Genomic DNA, 22276 nt, shown 5'->3' with positions numbered 1-22276 from the left:
CATGCTTTTCCATGGGATTAGAGAAGCCCGGCCCCAGTGATCAGTGACACATCCTTTTATTCCATTTTTTTCAAGTGCTGTTGTCAGAAGACAATCCCATATTGTAAAGGTAAAGGATTACCAGACCTTTCTGTATTTAGTAATACAAGCTACAGCAATCCTAAGTAAAGACTACATAAACGTCTCCTGTGGAAACATAAATTAGCGTGATTATTAGTGATGAATGAATGTGCTGGGGTAAGGTGTTATCTGAGCATGCTCCTGTGCTAACTGAGTGTCTTCGGCGTGCTCGAATAATATGTTTGAGTACCGGCACCTGCATGTCTCGCAGCTGCGGGGATTTCTAGCAAACGGGCAATCCCTGCATATGTTGCGGAGGTTGAACAGCCCCGAGACATGCCGGCGCGGGAACTCAAACATACTATTCGAGCACGCCGAAGACACTCGGATAGCACCCGAGCATGCTCAGATAACACCTTATCCCAGCAAATTCACTCATTACTAGTATTAAAACATAGACTAAGACCAACTCTGACTATTCTGCGCACATGCCACATACTGTGTGAGATTGCAGACAATCAGAAACCAAATGCACAGAATAATGTGACCTGATGCTGAATGCAAAAGTTGCCATCAGTAACCTACTCCAGTGGTTTTATTAGGGTGCACTGGTGACTAAAATGGCAGCGACATTGGCACTTACCTCCAACATGAGCTGTGTAAACTCCTCATTGCTAAGGAAAGCGGGCTTCCAGTCTTGTCTAATTTCACTGGCGTCTGACTGCGCACTAATTTCTGTGGGCGAGAAATTATATATTCAGCATCATTTATAGTGACCAGAAAACAACGCAATGAATGAAACTGTGCCTGAACCTTTATATCTGTGAGTTATATTTATGTGGTTTGTGCAGAGCTGATAATGTAAAATGATGAACAGGCTGTGAGCTTAGCAGTCCCATGTAAGAAGACCCATTGTTGGGGCTGGTCAGTGTTACATTCCCTCCACACAGGCTCATGATCTGCCAAACAGGAGTATTCACTATCACTAACAGTGTAAAGATGGCAGCAAAAAGCGAACAATGTCCAACCAAGATGTTCTGTTATTACTAGCAAAAGGTGTAGGGAAAAGGCTGGCACCAGCCAGAGCCCATTTTGTCGGAGCCCATTTTGGTGGAGTCGGTGTCTTGGAAATTGAGGAGTCGGAGGTTTGGCTTACCGACTCCACAGCCCTGGTTACTTCTCTGCAATAATGTCACAAAGATAATCTTTATGTACATACCCAGCTGACAACCAGTTCAAAGCCCCTAGTGAAAGCTCTGGGGCTCTCTGAGACTTCCACTGTTTTGATGGGAGAGGGGACAAGTAAATAAAAAGTAAAAACATAAAAAACATTAAGTTATCCCTGAGTCTAAGGACTCATTTACACTGGCAAAACTGGCATCTGAAAGTGTACACTACCCAGCTACATACATGGCACTCGTGGGAGTGGATGAATGGAGTGGGCTCAGCAGCTCGGCAGATGATGGCGATGTTATTCAGCCATCATCTGCTTGTAAGAGCCACAAGAAGAACCGAGCTCTGCTTGCAGCTATTAATGTGTTAATTGAGTGCTGTCGAGTCGAAGACCTGCTGAAAACCCCCATGCCCGACATGATGGTGCTCCTGTGAACTGAATACTGAAGGACTGATCTATTTAGTACAGGCGATCAAACAATTCAAATTAAATAACTTAAAGAAAAAAAAGCATGTGGTATTGCTGCATCCATAAAAGTTTACTCAAAATAAAAAAAATAATTTGCAAAACACTGTAAATTTTAGAGAAATAAAATGGAAATGGCAAAACTTTCCTTTTGGTCACCATAAAAAAAAAAAGATAAAATAGCGATAAGATCAAAACATTGCTTTTTTTATTGATATTTTACATTTGATACAAGCAAAAACAAAAAAACAGGCCCTCAAGCAGCTTTGTTGCCAAAATATTAAAATGATCCGAGCCTCGGAAAGGGCGATACAAGCAGATTTTTAAAAATTAATTTCTTACATTTTTTTCACTACATACCGTATATAACCATGCAACTTCGGTATTCTCGTAATCTTACTGATCTCGAGAATCATATTTACAGGTCATTCTCACTGAACAATGGACGCCATAAATACAAAATCACAAAAATAAATGTGGAATTGGAATTTTTTGGGGCAATTTCACCTCACTTGGAGTTTTCCAGTACATGATGAGATGGTAAAACTAAGTGGGCAGAAAAATAGTGGCTCTCGGACGAAAATGAGGAAAGAAAAGGGAGAGTGCGAAAGCAAGAAATTGCACAGTCCTTAAAGAGTTCTCCACTTTAGCCAGGCTGAATGTGCTACATTATACACGGAATGGGTAACCGATCGCTCTGTGCATAGGCAGCCATTATTCTCGGCAGCACAGGTCCTGTTTACACACGATGCGATGCTGAGAACACAGATTTTTAGTGAGGCTTAAAAATCATTTTCTCTGACAAATATTTTACTTATTTGTCGAATGACTGTCGGCCTGTTCTCACTGATCGATTATCGGGAACCGAGTGTTCCTAGGTGTGCTCGTAGATGATAATTGTGCAGGGTAAGAGCAATCATAAGGAAAACTAGGGCGGGAGATAGAGTTTCTAATCTAGACGACATAATGTGACAAAGCTAAGATGAAATACAACTGGACAATGTTCATTCACACCTTTGTGTTTCCGCAGATAGTCAATACTCTTTTGCAACACTGTGGATTTGTCCATCTTGCGGGCATTTCCGGGCAGCATAGACCCAAGCTCCTTAATGAGCACATTGAACTGGTCTCTGCGCTTCTTCTCCGACCTATTCCGAGACACCCTATAGATAAAGATAAATGCAGCCAGTCATGGGTATTCACGAGTACAATTCTGCATTGTGAATATATGGTTATATACCGGTGCCTGCATTACAACCTGCATAGGAATAAAGAGCTCATCTTCACTTGTGAAACATGTTTCAGAACAAGATTTGTCCTATCTAATCTAACTCTTAAATCAACAGATATTGTATCTTTCTGGATTAATGGGAAATATACCCATATATACCGAATATACCAAACGCAGCTCAACAAAGACTGATGGCCCTCATATACAAGCTCACCAATATCAACGGGTTCAACTGATGGTCTAATGTGTATGGGGGCGAAGACTGACTTGATAGTCAGGGGAGATGTCGAGTGGACATGTCTGACTTCAGACTCTGTTCTTCAGAGACAAGCCGTCCGCCGACGTATCACTCAGCAGCTTTCTCGTAGAGAACCAAAGAGCACTCGGCCCAAAGAGCACTCGGCCCAAAGAGCTCTCGGCCCAAAGAGCACTCCTGTGCTAAAGTATCATCCAGCCAACATCCATCAAGTGTGTGGCCGGCTTTACACATGCTCATGGCATCAATGTGCAGACATTATATACAATTTTTCTATAGCTTGAAATTTCATGTAATCCATGTCTGTGGTCCTCGGTATAAGAGATTATTGGAATACTAGCTTAATTACCCCTTTCACATGTTTTCACGCAAACTAAATCCCTCTTTGTAGCACATGCAGCAGCTCACCTATGAGAATTCAATATGGTTGAATGAAAACACAAAATACCGTTTTGCTTTATCCCTGTCATCTTCTTCCAAAAGTCCATCAAAATTACTCCCGTCATCTCTAGAAAGACAAAAACATTGTTACCAGACAAAGATGAAAAATTATTAACAGCATAACCTACATGCATAATTTTTTTTTTTTATAATCTACATGCATACACCCAAACATGGCTCCTGCAGCAAATGAGTGTGGCGATGTAAATGTACGCAATATACTATTACAGAATGTAAGAAAAGTAATACTTTAACCAACATACACTGTGTGCAGAATTATTAGGCAAGTTGTATTTTGATCACATGATACTTTTTATACATGTTGTCTTACTCCAAGCTGTTCAGGCTTGAGAGCCAACTACCAATTAAGTAAATCAGGTGATGTGCATCTCTGTAATGAGGAGGGGTGTTGTCTAATGACATCAAAACCCTATATAAGATGTGCTTAGTTATTAGGCAACTTCCATTCCTTTGGCAAAATGGGTCAGAAGAGAGATTTGACGGGCTCTGAAAACTCCAAAATTGTGAGATGTCTTGCAGATGGATGCAGCAGTCATGAAATTGCCAAACTTTTGAAGCGTGATCACCGAACAATCATGCGTTTCATGGCAAATAGCCAACAGGGTCACAAGAAGCGTGTTGGGCAAAAAAGCGCAAAATAAGTGCCCATGAATTGAGGTAGATCAAGAGAGAAGCTGCCAAGATGCCATTTGCCACCAGTTTTGCCATATTTCAGAGCTGCAACGTTACTGGAGTAACAAATAGCACAAGGTGCGCGATACTCAGGGACATGGCCAAGGTAAGGAAGGCTGAAAAATGACCACCTTTGAACAAGAAACATAAGATAATACATCAAGACTGGGCCAAGAAATATCTTAAGACTGACTTTTCAAAGGTTTTATGGACTGATAAAATGAGAGTGACTCTTGATGGGCCAGATGGATGGGCCAGAGGCTGGATCAGTAAAGGGCAGAGAGCTCCACTCCAATTCAGACGCCAGCAAGGTGGAGGTGGGGTACTGGTATGGGCTGGTATCATCAAAGATGAACTTGTGGGACCTTTTCGGGTTGAGGATGGAGTGAAGCTCAACTCCCAGACCTACTGCCAGTTTCTGGAAGACAACTTCTTCAAGCAGTGGTACAGGAAGAAGTCGGTATCGTTCAAGAAAAACATGATTTTCAAGCAGGACAATGCTCCATCGCATGCCACCAGCTACTCCACAGCGTGGCTGGCCAGTAAAGGTCTCAAAAAAGAAAAAATAATGACATAGCCCCCTTGTTCACCTGATCTGAACCCCATAGAGAACCTGTGGTCCCGCATAAAATGTGAGATCTACAGGGAGGGAAAACAGTCCAACTCTCGGAACAGTGTCTGGGAGGCTGTGGTGGCTGCTGCACGCAATGTTCATCGTAAACAGATCAAGCAACTGACAGAATCTATAGATACAAGGCTGTTGAGTATCATCATGAATTAAGGTGGTTATATTTGTCACCAATTTTGGGGGGTTTTGTTTTTGCATGTCAGAAATGTTTATTTCTAAATTTTGTGCAGTTATATTGGTTTACCTGGTGAAAATAAACAAGTGAGATGGGAATATATTTGGTTTTTATTAAGTTGCCTAATAATTCTGCACAGTAATAGTTACCTGCACAAACAGATACCCTCCTAAGATAGCCAAATCTAAAAAAAAAAACACTTCAACGTCCAAAAATATTAAGCTTTGATATTTATGAGTCTTTTGGGTTGATTGAGAACAAAGTTTTTGATCAATAATAAAAATAATCCTCTAAAATACAACTTGCATAATAATTCTGCACACGGTATATACAAAAGGAGGAGGAATCCAACGGTGAGATATCATTACAGATAAATGTATAAAACTCGATTTCTATTTCACCTACGAGTTTCGGCGGTGAGATTAATCAGGAGGCCCATAAATGAGGCTTACAGCCAAAATGCATAGGTCCGTCCCATTACCTATTTTTTTGTTTGCTATTTACAGCAGCCGCCATTAATCATTTACAGGACCAGTTTCCTATGTTACAGAATTGTAACGTCTCTGTAAAGACAGGATGCTATATTGTGTCTCCGTATGGCATCCAATTTTTTTCTCACATCCATAGACTTGAATTGAGCGAGTCTCATCCGATTTCTGGATGAAAATCAGGCATTTGGAGAAAAAAAATGTCCACATGTGGTATTGGTCTGTAAAAAAATATCATTCATCTGCACTTTTCCACTGAATAACACTGGGTCGCGTGCACGAGGCCTTACTCGGTCCTTTTTTTGCAAAATATACAAAAAGGTGGGTCCTAGGATTTCGGTCTATTGGCTAGAAGATAGATAGCAGAAACCCTCAGATTCCTTTTCATTTCTAGGTTTTGCATCGTTTTTTGGCTTATCTTTTGTAGACGTCTACACTACTGAGGTCCTTATGTATATGAACAAAATTTATATGGCACCCATTGGAATACCAACAGCTCCACAGTACGTGTGCGATCGGACAGCCTTCTGCTCGTCAATATACAAAGCACCAACACTCACTAAATTTCATACATTTTAACACATTAATCTATCCTCCGTTTCACTAACTCGAGTACAATGCAGCTTTAAGTACTACATTGGGTCTGTGACCATCTGCATGACACCCATTTGCATCGTGATGGTTGCCAATCGTAATCAGATAGCATATATAAGGATCAGTTCACACTGAAGTGTGAGGTGCATGTAATTCACAAATTCACATACGGTGTGGGTTTTTTGTGTGGAATGAATCTGTATGGAATAATTCAGGATATTGTGACTCTTCAAGCAACAGAGAGCCTGAAACAGGCCAAAAGGACAGCGTTAGGCAAATGGAGGTCTATGGATGGGCTAGACGTATGTACCAGAAGTTTTTCCCAACTCATAAAGAGCCTTACAAAAAAATCAGCAAAGGTGGAGTTATGGAAAGTCTAGTGGCACAAATATCATGGATTATATAGCAGAATTGTAAGTTTACATCAGCCCTCGTGGGCAGAGTCCTCTCTCCTTATGTACCAGCCCTGACTTGTATTGATTAAGATTATTGTACTTGTTTTTATCATGTATACCCCTCCTCACATGTAAAGCGCTATGGAATAAATGGCGCTATAATAATAAATACGGTAATAATAATAATAATAATAATAATAATAATAAACGTACCTGTCTGCAATGGAGCTCATCTTATGACTTCTTATGGAAGAGAACACAAAACCCCACACTTTAACCTTGTAGGAGACATTTGTAAGCTGGTGTGGTCTGCGAAGAGATGAGAAGTGATTAAGAGCGAGTCCTGACAAATCAGGAAGGAAATTCGGTATATGACCAATTCTATCATCTCTAATTTACTGCCTATAATAGGATTCCTAATGATTAACCTGCTGCTCGGTGCGCAGCTCCCAGACTCCTCCGCGCCGGCTGATTCTCCTCCGTATTTACTTTATGCCGGTGTAATCATGACCGGGCAGCTGCCAAGTTGCCAATTAAACAAACAACAGTCGAAAGCAAACAAAGTTCACTAGATGCACGAGGAGAAAAACAAGACCTGATACGGCTCCGAGCAGTCAGAGGAAAATCACTAACACACACTTCAATGAAACAAGAGAACCAACAAAAACACCCATCCAAGTAAAGACAAATATGAAAAATGTGCACTCCACTAAAGAGGACTTATCACCAGGGCAAATAGTAGCCAGTTGTTGCTGAGATATAACTACCGTATATACTAGAGTGTAAGCCGACCCGAGTATAAGCAGAGACCCCTAATTTTGCCACAAAAAAACTGGGAAAACTTATGGACTCGAGTATAAGCCTAAGGTGGGAAATGCAGCAGCTATCGGTAAATTTCAAAAATAAAAACAGATACCTATAAAAGTAAAATTAATTGAGACATCAGTAGGTTAAGTGTTTTTGAATATCCATATTGAATCAGGAGCCCCATATAATGTTCCATACAAAATACACCCCATATAATGCTCCATAAAGCTTATGATGGGTCCCATAAGATGCTCCATAGAAACATTTGCCCCATATAATGCTGCATAAAGGTTGATTATGGCCCCATAAGATGCTCCATAGAATATTATGCCCCATATGCTGCTGCCATTAAAAAAAAAAAAAAAAAGACATACTCACCTCTTGTCCTGAGCAGGCGAGGACACCGGCACTTGCGATATTTACCTGTCCCCGTTCCACCGCCGGGGGCCGCTCCGTCTTCAGGCTCTCTGCAGTGACTGTTCAGGCAGAGGGCACACACTAAACATGTCATCGCGCTCTCTGACCTGAACGTCACAGCCAGAGGACGCGGAAGACAGAGCGGCGCCCGGCGGTGGAACGGGGACAGGTGAATATCGCAATGCACACCCTCCCCCGTCATACTCACCCTCCCGGCGCAGTCCCTGGCAGCTTCTCCGATGCGATGGTCTCTGGCGACGGCAGCTTGTTCCTGTGCTCAGCAGTCACTGGTACCACTCATTAAAGTAATGAATATGTGCTCCACCCCTATGGGAGTGAAGTCGCGTCCATATTCATTACTTTAATGAGCGGTACCATCTGACCGTTTAACACAGGAAGAGCTGCCGGCGCCCGGAGACCATCGGAGATGCAGGGACTGCGCTGGGAGGGTGAGTATGATGCGACATCTGCCGCTCCCCCTCCCCCGCCGACCCCCTGGGACAATGACTCGAGCATAAGCCAAGAGGGGCACTTTCAGCCTAAAAAATGGGCTGAAAATCTCGGCTTATACGGTACCTATCCAAGACAAAAATCAACAGGCAGCATTTTCAGTGTTATCAAATGGATCTCCTGTTGATTCAAATCCCCACATACATCAATATCCCCACACTAAAAAACAGGTCTGTCACTTTTCAACCAAGGCAGTTTTCTATGCATTTGATTCCACTTTAGCTCTCCATGGCTTCAGCATCCAAACATCAGGACTGAGAATAGGTCATCGGGACTGAGAATAGGTCATCGGGACTGAGAATAGGTCATCGGGACGGAGAATAGGTCATCGGAACTGAGAATTGGTCATCGGGACTGAGAATAGGTCATCGGGACTGAGAATAGGTCATCGGGACTGAGAATAGGTCATCGGGACTGAAAATAGGTCATCGGGACTGAGAATAGGTCATCAGGACTGAGAATAGGTCATCAGGACTGAGAATAGGTCATCGGGACTGAGAATAGGTCATCGGGACTGAGAATAGGTCATCGGGACTGAGAATAGGTCATCGGGACTGAGAATAGGTCATCAGGACTGAGAATAGGTCATCAGGACTCAGAAGTGTTTGTCAGGCTGATAGCGCAGACATTCTCTTTTTTAGGGTGTGACACAAAATAGGTCCTGAATATGGAATCAATATAAACACTTTATGGAGCCAGTTACAAAATTCTAATTAAACTGCACATGTAAATGAAGCCTGATGGCTCACGGCCCTGTGCATGGGAGGTGCCAACTCTAGTACTGCTTCTGTGTAATTGCCCTTGTTACATGTTGGTTGACAAGACCTTAATCAGGGACCATATTTTGGGAAAATATGAATCCATGTGAACATCTCGCCTATCTACAGAGTGCAGCTTTCCTCACCAGGATCCGTGCTGCAGCACTGAAGCGCTCTTTTTATTACAGGTGACTTAATATTGACATCTGTGGCCATCCCCTCACCCACCAATCTTACAGCCAGCATCTGTGGTTACCTTCTCTGTGCGGTCGGAGTGAAGGGTCTCCCCTGCAGTGCGGGTGGTTACCAGGAGAGGTAAATCTTCACAATCCACACATCCTCCGCATCTTCAGATTAAATTCTGGAATAAAAGGCAAGATGTGAATACAATTACATTCTCTTCAGTGCGGAGCTCTACATACTAAGCATATGCATGTTACAGCCATCCAAATGTGAGGATATGGCTGTATGCAAGGGAACGTCGCCTTCATTTCCCATTACTCCCATTATACTTCCAAAAAATGTACAGAAATCCAGTATCCTCCTATATGTTATTAAATCCAACATGCAACATCAACAAAAAACTTGCAAATAGTTAGAAATTAATTGATGATTCACTGCTGAACGTGGCACACACTCACATAATTATCTGTGCCAACATTACAATATCTCCAGAGAGGCAGGGCGAAACAGGAGACTCTGTCACGAGCGGTATTAACTCAAAGAGCTCTGCTGTACAGCAATCAGACACAGATATATACAGTCATGGCCAAAAGTATTGACACCCCTGCAATTCTGTCAGATAATACTCAGTTTCTTCCTGAAAATGACTGCAAACACAAATGATTTGGTATTATCTTCATTTAATTTGTCTTAAATGAAAACACACAAAAAGAATTGTCCTAAAGCCAAACTGGAAATAATTCCACACCAAACATAAAAAAGGGGGTGGACAAAAGTATTGGCACTGTTTGAAAAATCATGTGATGCATCTCTAATTAGTGTAATTAACAGCACCTGTAACTTACCTGTGGCACCTAACAGGTGTTGGCAATAACTAAATCACACTTGCAGCCAGTTGACATGGATTAAAGTTGACTCAACCTCTGTCCGGTGTCCTTGTGTGTACCACATTGAGCATGGAGAAAAGAAAGAAGACCAAAGAACTGTCTGAGGACTTGAGAAACCTAATTGTGAGGAAGCACGAGCAATCTCAAGGCTACAAGTCCATCTCCAAAGGCCAGAATGTTCCTGTGTCTACCGTGCGCAGGGTCATCAAGAAGTTTAAAGCCCATGGCACTGTGGCTAACCTCCCTAGATGTGGACGGAAAAGAAAAATTGACAAGAGACTTCAACGCAAGATTGTGCGGATGTTGGATAAAGAACCTTGACTAACATCCAAACAAGTTCAAGCTGCCCTGCAGTCCGAGGGCACAACAGTGTCAACCCGTGCTATCCGTCGGTGTCTGAATGAAAAGGGACTGTATGGTAGGAGACCCAGGAAGACCCCACTTCTTACACAGACATAAAAAAGCTGGAGTTTGCCAAAACTTACCTGAAAAAGCCTAAAACGTTTTGGAAGAATGTTCTCTGGTCAGATGAGACAAAAGTAGAGCTTTTTGGGCAAAGGCATCAACATAGAGTTTACAGGAGAAAAAGAGGCATTCAAAGAAAAGAACACGGTCCCTACAGTCAAACATGGCGGAGGTACCCTGATGTTTTGGGGTTGCTTTGCTGCCTCTGGCACTGGACTGCTTGACCGTGTGCATGGCATTATGAAGTCTGAAGACTACCATCAAATTTTGCAGCATAATGTAGGGCCCAGTGTGAGAAAGCTGGGTCTCCCTCAGAGGTCATGGGTCTTCCAACAGAACAATGACCCAAAACACACTTCAAAAAGCACTAGAAAATGGTTTGAGAGAAAGCACTGGAGACTTCTAAGATGGCCAGCAATGAGTCCAGACCTGAATCCCATAGAACACCTGTGGAGAGATCTAAAAATGGCAGTTTGGAGAAGGCACCCTTCAAATATCAGGGACCTGGAGCAGTTTGCCAAAGAAGAATGGTCTAAAATTCCAGCAGAGCATTGTAAGAAACTCATTGATGGTTACCGGAAGCGGTTGGTCGCAGTTATTTTGGCTAAAGCTTGTGCAACCAAGTATTAGGCTGAGGGTGCCAATACTTTTGTCTGGCCCATTTTTGGAGTTTTGTGTGAAATGATCAATGATTAGCTTTTTGCTTCATTCTCTTTTGTGTTTTTTCATTTAAGACAAATTAAATGAAGATAATAATACCAAAGAATGACAGAATTGCAAAGGTGTCAATACTTTTGGCCATGACTGTGTGTGTATATGTATATATATATATATGTATATATATATATGTATATATATATATATACATATATATATATATATATATATCTCTGTGTGTAATATAGCCGATATAGACTCAGCGCCCAGAGTCTGGCCCAGGGAGGAAAGACTGTGCCAACACTGTGACCAGGAGGCCATAGAGGACGAAACCCACTTCCTGCTACACTGCTCCAAATACTCAGCAGTGAGGGACACTCACTTCAGGAGACTCTCACATCTCTTCCCAGACTTCATCACCATGAAGGAGGAAGAGAAAACATATCCTGCTGGGAGAAGAAGAGAGAGCGGTGGAGATAGCAGCGCGGTATGTGAGCGAATGTCATAGACTGCGAGAAAGAGAACTATGATGTCATGGACTATAGTCCCCACAATGGATCTGCCCCATCCACCTCCCCTATGCCATGGACTATAGCCCCCACAATGGATCTGCCCCATCCACCTCCCCTATGCCATGGACTATAGCCCCCACTCTGGATCTGCCCCATCCATCTCCCCTATGCCATGGACTATAGCCCCCACAATGGATCTGCCCCCATCCACCCTCCCTACAGCTCCTACCCAACATCCCCACAGTCCCTATCCCTATTGCCTTTATACACTTGCTTTGGCAAAACTGATGTGTATTTGGTCCTGCCAATAAAGCTTCTTTGAATCTTGAATATATATACGAATATATATATATATATATATATATATATATATATATATATATATATATATATATATATATATATATATATATATATATATATATATATACATACTCGGGCTACAGGGGCATGGATATGGCGTTGCTCTCCTCTGGCAACCAGAAGGGTAAGGCACCAAGCACACAACGAAAGGATTCTTTAGTAGGATAGCATTATATGCAATAATTACAGTGAGGCCTAATGTTCACGCGATTTTCATGGCATGAGCACAGTAAGCCACCGACAGCCTCTTCTGAAGACTGCATTCTCTTGTCAAAATTAGAAGTCTAGGGAATTATCATTCAAAATGCTCGATCCTCCTCGGTAGGCTCCCGATGCACCTCTCATTGGATGGTTGGCCGACTTCAATCTAAGGGGTTTGGGGATTGTCAGCAACTGCATTGATCAATTCATCCAGTTGAAAGTGAAGACCACAATGATTGAATACAGCAATTTATGGACTACTCGGACTTTCCATATCTTTATAATTTTTGGATTTGACATGCAAAACAACAAAGCCATAAAAATTATCCTGTACACGATTAGTCGGGTAAGGGGCCGTCTTGCCTGACCTGCTGTTTAGAGATACGGCTCTTGGGGCTGCCGTAAATCAGAAGAGCTTGTTAGGAGAGGACTCATGCTTCTTTAGGTGATAAGTTAATGGACCTTTACTGCAACCATCACCTATTGTGAATGACGGAGCTCATGTTATGTACTGGGTATATGGCTGATACCCTTCACTATAATCTTATTTTAGGTATTGTGAACAGAATACAATTTGAAAACCTTAAAAAAATATAATCTAGTGATACTATACGTTACTGCCCAACTCTTAGCCCCATTCTCTTATTTCCTCCATTGATCATATAGGCAAAACGCTGTCATTAATGTACATTCGATTGGTAAAATGTCTTACATTTTATATTCACCACAAAATAAGATGGATTTACAAAAATGATAACATTTAGGCTATGTGCACACGTTCAGGATTTCTTGCAGAAAATTCCTGAGAATTCCGGACATTTTCTGCAAGAAAACCGCATGCGTTTTTGCCGCGTTTTTGATGCGTTTTTGCCGCGGTTTTTTCCGGACACTTCCCAATGCATTTTGGAGTGGGAAATCCGCAAAAAAAAAAGGAAAATTAATGAACATGCTGCGTTTTTGCCGCAATGCGTTTTTTTCGCGGAAAAAAAACGCATCATGTGCACAAAACATGCGGAATTCATTCTAAATGATGGGATGCTTATTGTATGCAGTTTTTTTGCGGTTTTATAGCGTTTTTATTGGGAAAAAACGCGAAAAAACCGCAACGTGTGAACACAGCCTTAGACTGTTATAACAGAATTTCCAGTGTGTATACGGACACAATAAATCTGTGATATTGGTGTAACAAGGCTAAGGATCAACTTATCTGCATTGCTGGGTTAAAGACCAAATTCATCTGGTGCTTTCCAGTTTCAGAAATCCCCTGTGCTTTTTTTTCACCCTCAATGGTTCTAGCTCCGCCACAGCTTCCATTGTCCGGTATGATCTACTGCGCTGACATGGACGTCGGCACAGGAGCAAGGGTATGTCTGAAAGTGGAAGACCCCTTTAGTACCACATGCTAACACTATACATATCTTGGACATCTACCAACCATGTAACGGGGTTCTCCCCAGAACAGACACTTATGATCCACCCACAGCAGGGCTAGGCTAGCTAAGTCCCATAAACTTTAGGTTGAGCAACTGCACGCATGTTCAACCACAGGAGACGACACACCCAGGCATCAGAAACGTATGTATCCTAGGAATAGGTAATGAGTGACCATTATGGAAAAACCCTTCAAAACCCTGCAGAGTAAACCTCCTCAGTAATCAACATCCAGGGGCAGGGCCAGCGTCACCACCTTACGCACCCAGGCAAGTGCCGGGACCCTGGACAAACAGGGTGTGGGAGTCCACTTGCGGTCATGGACACAGCGTCGCTTATCGACATCCATTTCCGCTGGGTCTGATCCTGCTTTTGGGGGTGGCCCCATCCTGCTCCATCCTTGCTCCTTACGAATGTGCGGCAGCAGTGGGGCCCACGCTATGCGATTCCAAGAAGAAAGAAGCAGGGAGGACACCCTCACGCCTCATCTCAGGCAGCAGAGCGGTGGCCTGGGCTCCTGGTAGCTATAAGTTCCCCTCCCATAGAGTGTTGTAAGCAAAAGTATGAAGTGGGAGGACATATGTGAAGGAGGAGGCAGGCTAGGCCCTGGTTGGGGGTGGGGGTGTAATATATAGTGCCTTGCGAAAGTATTCGGCTCCCTGGAACTTTTCAACCTTTTCCCACCATATGTTTCAAACAAAGATACCAAATGTAAATTTTTGGTGAAGAATCAACAAGTTGAACACAATTGTGAAGTTGAAAGAAATTTATTGGTTATTTTAAATTTTTGTGGAAAATCAAAAACTGAAAAGTGGGGCGTGCAATATTAATCGGCCCCTTTAACTTAATACTTTGTTGCGCCACCTTTTGCTGCGATTACAGCTGCAAGTCGCTTGGGGTATGTCTCTTATCAGTTTTGTACATCGAGAGACTGAAATTCTTGCCCATTCTTCGTTAGCAAACAGCTCGAGCTCAGTGAGGTTTGATGAAGATTAGTGATGAGCGAGTATACTCGTTGCTCGGGTCTTCCCCAGCACGCTCGGGTGACCCCCGAGTATTTGTTATTGCTTGGACATATAGTTTTCATCGCCTCAGTTGCATGATTTACGGCTTCCAGATAAGCTGAATACATGTGGGAATTCCATAACAAACAGGCATTCCTCACATGTATTCAAAAAACTATATCTCTGAGCAATAACAAATAACAAATACTCAGAGGTCACCCGAGCATGCTCGGGAAAACCTGAGCAACGAGTACACTAGCTCATCACTAATGGAGATAGTTTGTGAACAGCAGTTTTCAGCTCTTTCCACAGATTCTAGATTGGATTGAGGTCTGGACTTTGTCTTGGCCTTTCTATCACCTGGATACGTTTATTTGTGAACCATTCCATTGTAGATTTTGCTTTATGTTTGGAATCCTTGTCTTGTTGGAAAACAAATCTCCGTCCCAGTCTCAGCTGTTTTGCAGACTAACAGGTTTTCTTCAAGAATGATCCTGTATTTGGCTCCATCCATCTTCCCATCAATTTTAACCATCTTCCCTGTCCCTGCTGACGAAAAGCAGGCCCAAACCATGATGCTGCCACCACCATGTTTGACAGTGGGGATGGTGTGTTCAGGCTGATGAGCTGTGTTGCCTTTACACCAAACATATCGTTTGGCATTGTTGCCAAAAACAGTAATTAGACCTACTGGTAATTGTATTTCCAGGAATCCATCCTGACAGCACCATGTAGGATGCCCTTCTTATCCACAGTGGGACAGGAAACCACGAGAGTTTAAAAGGACCCTCCCCCTACCACCCTTCAGTGATTTTCCAAAGTAAAATCTGGATGGATGCAAAAAAGAGAATTTTATTCAAAACAAGAATTTGTCATACAAATGTTACATCACATTAGTATGGAGTGATTACAATAGGGAGGGAACTGATAATGCTGTCAGGATGGATTCCTAGAAATACAATTACCGGTAGGTCCAATTACCATTTTCCAGGTCACCACCTGACAGCACCATGGAGAAGTACCAAAGGAAATTGGTCCTAGGGTGGGACTATTACCTGAAGCACCTTTCCTGCCGAGTGCTAAATGTGTCGACACCACATCTAGTTTATAATGTCTAGAGAATGTACTGAGACTGGACCAGGATGTGGTCCAGCAATAGCAATAGCAACAGCAATTGTTACCATCCACCTCTCGTGTCTCCCCTTTTCCCCATAGTTTGTAAGCTTGCGAGCAGGGCCCTCATTCCTCCTGGTATCTGTTTTGAACTGTATTTCTGTTATGCTGTAATGTCTATTGTCTGTACAAGTCCCCTCTATAATTTGTAAAGCGCTGCGGAATATGTTGGCACTATATAAATAAAAATTATTATTATTATTATTATTATTATTATGTGGCCCTGCAGATCTGTTCTGCCGAAGCGCCCCTTTCTCTGCCCATGAAGCAGCCATGGCCCTAGATGAATGTGCTTTAAGACTCTCTGAGGGACTCTTTCCCTGTTCCTCATTAGGCTAAGCTATTTGTGGATCTGATCCATCTCGCAATAGTTGACTTTGATGCTTTTCTACCCTTATTTGGACCCCTGTACTGAACAAATAGGTTATTATCGTGTCTCCAGGCCCTAGTTGCCTCTAAGTATCTGAGTATTGTCTCCCTAACATCCAGGTTATAGTAGAAACTTTCCTTTTGGTTTTTAGGGAGCTGGCAAAATGAGGGAAGTACCAGCTCTTGATTCATATTTGCATCCAAGACAATCTTTGAGAGAAAGGCTGGATCAAGTCTCAAGACCAGCCTGTCGTCGAACACTTGCAAATAAGGGTTCTGAATAGATAGGGCCTGAAGCTCTCCTAGCCTCTTTGCTGATGTGATGGCCACTAGAAATGCAGTTTTGAGCGAAAGTCTACTAATTTCCAGGTCCTCCGCTAGATCGTACGGGTGCCTGCATAGCTCGTTAAGGACTAGATTAAGGTCCCAAGGCAGGACAGTTTTCCTTATTAAGGGTCTTAACCTCTGAACCGCGCTGAAGAATCGGCCTATTCAATGGTGTGACGATAGGGGACAGTCACAGAATACACTGAGGGCTGCCATCTGCACCTTTAGAGTACTGGGCCTAAGACTTTTTTTAAACCCCGATTGTAAAAAGTCAAGGATCTTGGGAATATCAGGGTAGTCAGTATCAACTGTCGGCTCTCCACGGTATCTGCAGAATCTCTTCCATATTTTCCTATACCACATTCAAGAAGTTTATTAACCCTTCAGGTGCTTCACGAGAACTAAAGCAACGTGGAAGGAAAAAAAAATGAACATTTTACTTTTTTTTCACAAAAAATTTACTTTGGAACCAAATTTTTTTTATTTTCACATGGGTATCAGGAGAAAATGGACTAAAAAAATTTGTTTTGCAATTTCTCCTGAGTATGCCGATACCCCATATATGGGTGAAAGCCACTGTTTGGGCGCATGACAGGGCTCAGAAGGGAGGGAGCAACGGTTGACTTTTTTAACTCAAAATTGGCTGGAATCAATGGTGGCACCATGTCGGGTTTGGAGAGCCCTCGATGTACCTAAAAAGTGGAACCTCCCAACTCTAACCCCAACACACTCCTAATCCTATCCCACCCCTAACCCTAACCCTAACGGAAAAATGGAAATAAATACCTTTTTTTTTATTATTATTTTTACCTAACTAAGGGGATGATAAAGGGGGGGGTTGATTTACTTTTTTTTTTTTTTTTAACCACTGTGATAGGGTCTATCACAGTGATCAAAATTAACCAATAGGAAAAATGTGCTATTGTTGCCAGTTGCCATCCGGGTAGAAGATGCTGCCGGCTGGGGGGCTTCACAGGGTGGATGCAGGGACATCGGAGGTACTGATTGGTGGGGAAATCAGGGTACCCCATTTCTCTCTTCTGATGTGCAATCACATAAGTAGAGAGAGAAATTACATGGGAAATCGGGCTTTTTTTTTTTTCTGTGGTCGCCTTATTCCGTTAATAATGGCAATCGCAACAATGGGGTTAGTAAAAACCGATGTGAATCATGTTCTCTGGGATCTCAGCTACCCCCGGTAGCCGAGACCCCGGAGAAATTCCGAATCTGGGGGGCGCTATACACTTATTTTTCAGTGCTGTTAAAAAGCGGCACTGAGGAATAAGTATCCTTAACTGCCGCAGTTAAAAGGCATATCTGCGGTCGTTAAGAGGGGTTAAATTGTGAGCCCTAATGGGGACAGTAATGACGATGTCTGTAAAGTGCAGTGGAATATGATGGAGCTGTATAAGCGAGAAAAACAAATATAATTTTATTTCTATAGAGCCAACATATTTCGCAGTACTATATAATTAAGCGGAGACATGTACAGACACCAGACATTTAAAAGTAACACATAGTTCAACAGTTACCGGAGGAGTGAGGGTCCTGCTCGCAATAATAGGACATAATAGGTACAAAGTACTTGTCGTGTGGTGTGTGTGTGTGTGTGTGTGTGTGTGTGTGTGTGTGTGTGTGTGTGTGTGTGTGTGTGTGTGTGTGTGTGTGTGTGTGTGTGTGTGTGTGTGTGTGGTCCATTCATCATAATAACCACGGGTCATGATCAGGTCATCAGCCAGTATAAGTACAGTTGCCAAGTGCTATTGGGTACATGTAGGACGTGGGGACAGATGAACAGGAGGGAGCAGATTGTGGGGAACATTTAGAACGTTGGAACAGGGAAGAGTTAGATTACTGAAGTGAGGGGATAATTCTGTCTAAAGAGATGGGTTTTTAAAACATGCTTAAAAATGAGAGGACTGGGTATTAATCAGATTGTCTGGGGTAGTGAATTCCACTTAGGGTACCGTCACACTGAAACGACGCTGCAGCGATATGACAACGATGTCTATCGCTGCAGCGTCGCTGTTTGGTCGCTGGAGAGCTGTCACACAGACAGCTCTCCAGCGACCAACGATCCCGAAGTCCCCGGTAACCAGGGTAAACATCGGGTTACTAAGCGCAGGGCCACTGTAGGGTAGAGATAACCTCGTCTGACAGACCCTTAGCTTTTAGGACCTGACACTCAGGATCCAGGCTGATAACTGGAAGGTTTCTGGGTTCTGGTGCAGAACCAGACCCTGGTGGAGCAGGTCTCTTCTTCTTAGTAGACGAATGGGTTCTTCTTCTGACAACTTCTTCAGTAAGGGGAACCAACTCCGCTTCGGCAAAAAGGGTACCACGAGAATCACCCTGGCTATGTCTTCGTATATCTTTCTGAGAGTCCTTGGTATCAGTGCGAGAGGAGGGAATGCATACAACAGACCCCTGCTCCATGACTGTGAAAGGGAGTCGATCCACGCTGGGCCTCCCAGAGAGTTCAGGGAGTAGAAGATTGACCTTTGCGTTCTGTCTGACGGCAAATAGGTCTACATCTGGTCTTCCCCAGCGCTGGCATAGCTCGTTGAACACTTCGTTGTTTAATTCCCATTCTGTTGCGATTACCTTCTTCCTGCTTAGGAAGTCTTGGAAGTCTGCAACCTGGTATCTGGTACCCTCCAGGTGTACTGCCAAGATCGAGAGAACTGACTTCTCTGCCCAACTGAAGATCCACTGTCCCTGGTAGTATCTTCCTTGGACATGTCCTCCCCATCCTTGCTGACTTGCGTCCGTGGTGACTGTGACTTCCGGAGATTGAACCCACGAAACACTGGCCCGGAGTTTCCTAGGGATGTTCCACCAATACAGGGATCTTTTGACTCGAGGGCATAGCCGTATCTCTTTGGCCAGCGAGCTCTGCTTCCTGTCCCCGGATGCGAGGACCGCCTGCTGTAACCACTGAGAATGAAACTGGCTCCAGTTCACACAGGCTGTCATTATCCCAGGATCTTCATTGCATTCCTGATGGAAACCCGGCTCCTTGCAAATTGACAAATCCTCTTCACCATGCCAGTCAGTTTTTCTTCTTATAAATAGGACATTCTTTCCCACGATCTATCATAACTCCCAAAAACTTTATTCTTGGTTTGGGTACTAGATCTGACTTTGTCCCCTTCACAATCCACCTCAATTTCTGCAGTGTGGAGATCAATGAATGACAGTCGATCCTGAGCTGACCCACAGAGTCTGCCACTACCAAAAAATCGTCTGGGTAAGGGACAACCGTTATGCTCTGATTTCTTAGATAGGCAACCACTTCCACCTTTAGCTTTGTGAAAACTCTGGGGGCTGATGCTAAGCCAAAGGGGAGGCAGCGAAACTGATCCTGCCCTCCTTTTCCACTGCAAATCTGAGGTACTTTTGGTGGCCTGAGTAAATTGGTACGTGGTAATATGCACTCTTTAGGTCTAGAGTGCACATTACCACCCCTTTTCCTAAGAGGGGAATCGTAAATGTTATAGATTCCATCTTGAACCTTTTGTATTTTAACCATCTGTTTAAGAGTTTGAGGTTTATCATCGTTCTGGATTCCCCATATGTTTGTTTTATCGAGAAGAGGCTCGAGTAGGGTCCTTTTAAACTATTGTGGTTTCCTGTCCCACTGTGGATAAGAAGGACGTCCTCCGTGGTGCTGTCAGGTGGTGACCTGGAAAAGTTTGATTTTGATTTCATCTGACCAGAGCACCTTCTTCCACATGTTTGGTGTGTCTCCCAGGTGGCTAGTTGCAAACTTTAACCCCTTAGTGACAGAGCCAATTTGGTACTTAATGACCGAGCCAATTTTTGCAATTCTGACCACTGTCACTTTATGAGGTTATAACTCTGGAACGCTTCAACAGATCCCGCTGATTCTGAGATTGTTTTTATCGTGACATATTGTACTTCATGTTAGTGGTAACATTTCTTCGATATTACTTGCGATTATTTATGGAAAAAAAACGGAAATATGGCGAAAATTTTTAACATTTTGCAATTTTCAAACTTTGTATTTTTATGCCCTTAAATCAGAGAGATATGTCACAAAAAATAGTTAAAGGGACACTGTCACCTGAATTTGGAGGGCTTGCCTTGCGCAGGCGTGTACTATGGAGGACAGAGAATGAACTTCAATCCAATATTGCAGCCAGCATGCAGCCAGCGGGTAAGGAAAGGGTGAATCAAAAACCCCAAAACCCCGCCTCCATGGCTGAAGATTGTTCCCTCCAAATTCAGGTGACAGTGTCCCTTTAATAAATTACATTTTCCACATGTCTACTTTACATCAGCACAATTTTGGAAACAAAATTTTTATGTTTGTTAGGGAGTTATAAGGGTTAAAAGTTGACCAGCAATTTCTCATTTTTACAACACTTTTTTTTTTTAGGGACCACATCACATTTGAAGTCATTTTGAGGGGTCTATATGATAGAAAATAACGAAGTGTGACACCATTCTAAAAACTACACCCCTCAAGGTTCTCAAAACCACATTCAAGAAGTTTATTAACCCTTTACGTGCTTCACAGGAACTGAAACAATGTGGGAGGAAAAAATGAACATTTAACTTTTTTTTGCAAACATTTTAATTCAGAACCATTTTTTTTATTTTCACAAGCGTAAAAACAGAAATGTAACCATAAATTTTGTTATGCAATTTCTCCTGAGTATGCCAATACCCCATATGTGGGGGTAAACCACTGTTTGGGCGCACCGCAGAACTTGGAAGTGAAGGAGCGCCGTTTGACTTTTTCAATGCAGAATTGGCTGGAATTGAGATCGGACGCCATGTCACGTTTAGAGAGCCCCTGATGTGCCTAAACAGTGGAAACCCCCCACAAGTGACCCCATTTTGGAAACTAGACCCCCCATGGAACTTATCTAGATGTGTGGTGAGCACTTTGAACCCCCATGTGCTTCACAGAAGTTTATAACGTTGAGCCGTGAAAATAAAAAAATTTAAAAATTATTAAAAAAATATATCGCATTTTTTCTACAAAAATGATCTTTTTGCCCCAAAATTTTTATTTTCACAAGGGTAACAGGAGAAATTAGACAACAAAAGTTGTAGTGCAATTTCTCCTGAGTACGTCGATACCCAATATGTGGGGGTAAACCACTGTTTGGGCGCACCGCAGAGCTTGGAAGAGAAGGAGTGCCGTTTTACTTTTTCAATGTAGAATTGTCTGGAATTGAGCTTGGACGCCATGTCGCGTTTGGAGATCCCCTGATGTGCCTAAACAGTGGAAACCCCCCACAAGTGACCCCATTTTGGAAACTAGACCCCCCAAGGAACTTATATAGATGTGTGGTGAGAACTTTGAATGCCCAAGTGCTTCACAGAAGTTTAGAATGCAGAGTCGTGAAAATAAAAAATAAAAATTTTTTCCACAAAAAAGATATTGTAGCCCCCAAGTTTTTATTTTCACAAGGGTAACAGGAGAAATTGGACCGCAATAGTTGTTGTCCAATTTATCCCAAGTACACTGATGTGCCATATGTGGGGGTAACCCACTGTTTGGGCGCACGGCAGAGCTCAGAAGGTAGGGAGCACCATTTGACTTTTTGAGCGCAAAATTGGCTGTCGTGTTTGGAGAC

At 42.8% G+C, this 22276-nt stretch overlaps 1 protein-coding gene across 2 annotated transcripts in view; it reads right to left on the bottom strand.

Moving 5' to 3' along the window:
- Window positions 1–22276, bottom strand: part of CLOCK (clock circadian regulator) — a 99780-nt gene that overhangs the window by 38778 nt on the left and 38726 nt on the right. For both annotated transcript variants that reach the window (XM_069744459.1, XM_069744458.1), the window contains exons 2-6: window positions 9349–9453; window positions 6814–6909; window positions 3635–3694; window positions 2714–2862; window positions 704–795 (exon numbers count right to left, since the gene is read on the bottom strand). In XM_069744459.1, the coding sequence (XP_069600560.1) occupies window positions 704–795; window positions 2714–2862; window positions 3635–3694; window positions 6814–6833 (321 nt within the window). In that variant the 5' untranslated portion in view covers window positions 6834–6909; window positions 9349–9453. The remainder of the gene's footprint in view (window positions 1–703; window positions 796–2713; window positions 2863–3634; window positions 3695–6813; window positions 6910–9348; window positions 9454–22276) is intronic.

This window comes from Ranitomeya imitator, chromosome 1, assembly GCF_032444005.1.
Source record: "Ranitomeya imitator isolate aRanImi1 chromosome 1, aRanImi1.pri, whole genome shotgun sequence".
Classification (NCBI taxonomy): domain Eukaryota; kingdom Metazoa; phylum Chordata; class Amphibia; order Anura; family Dendrobatidae; genus Ranitomeya; species Ranitomeya imitator.
The sequence above is the reverse complement of the archived record's forward strand: the minus strand, read 5'-3'. Positions and strand labels throughout refer to the sequence as shown.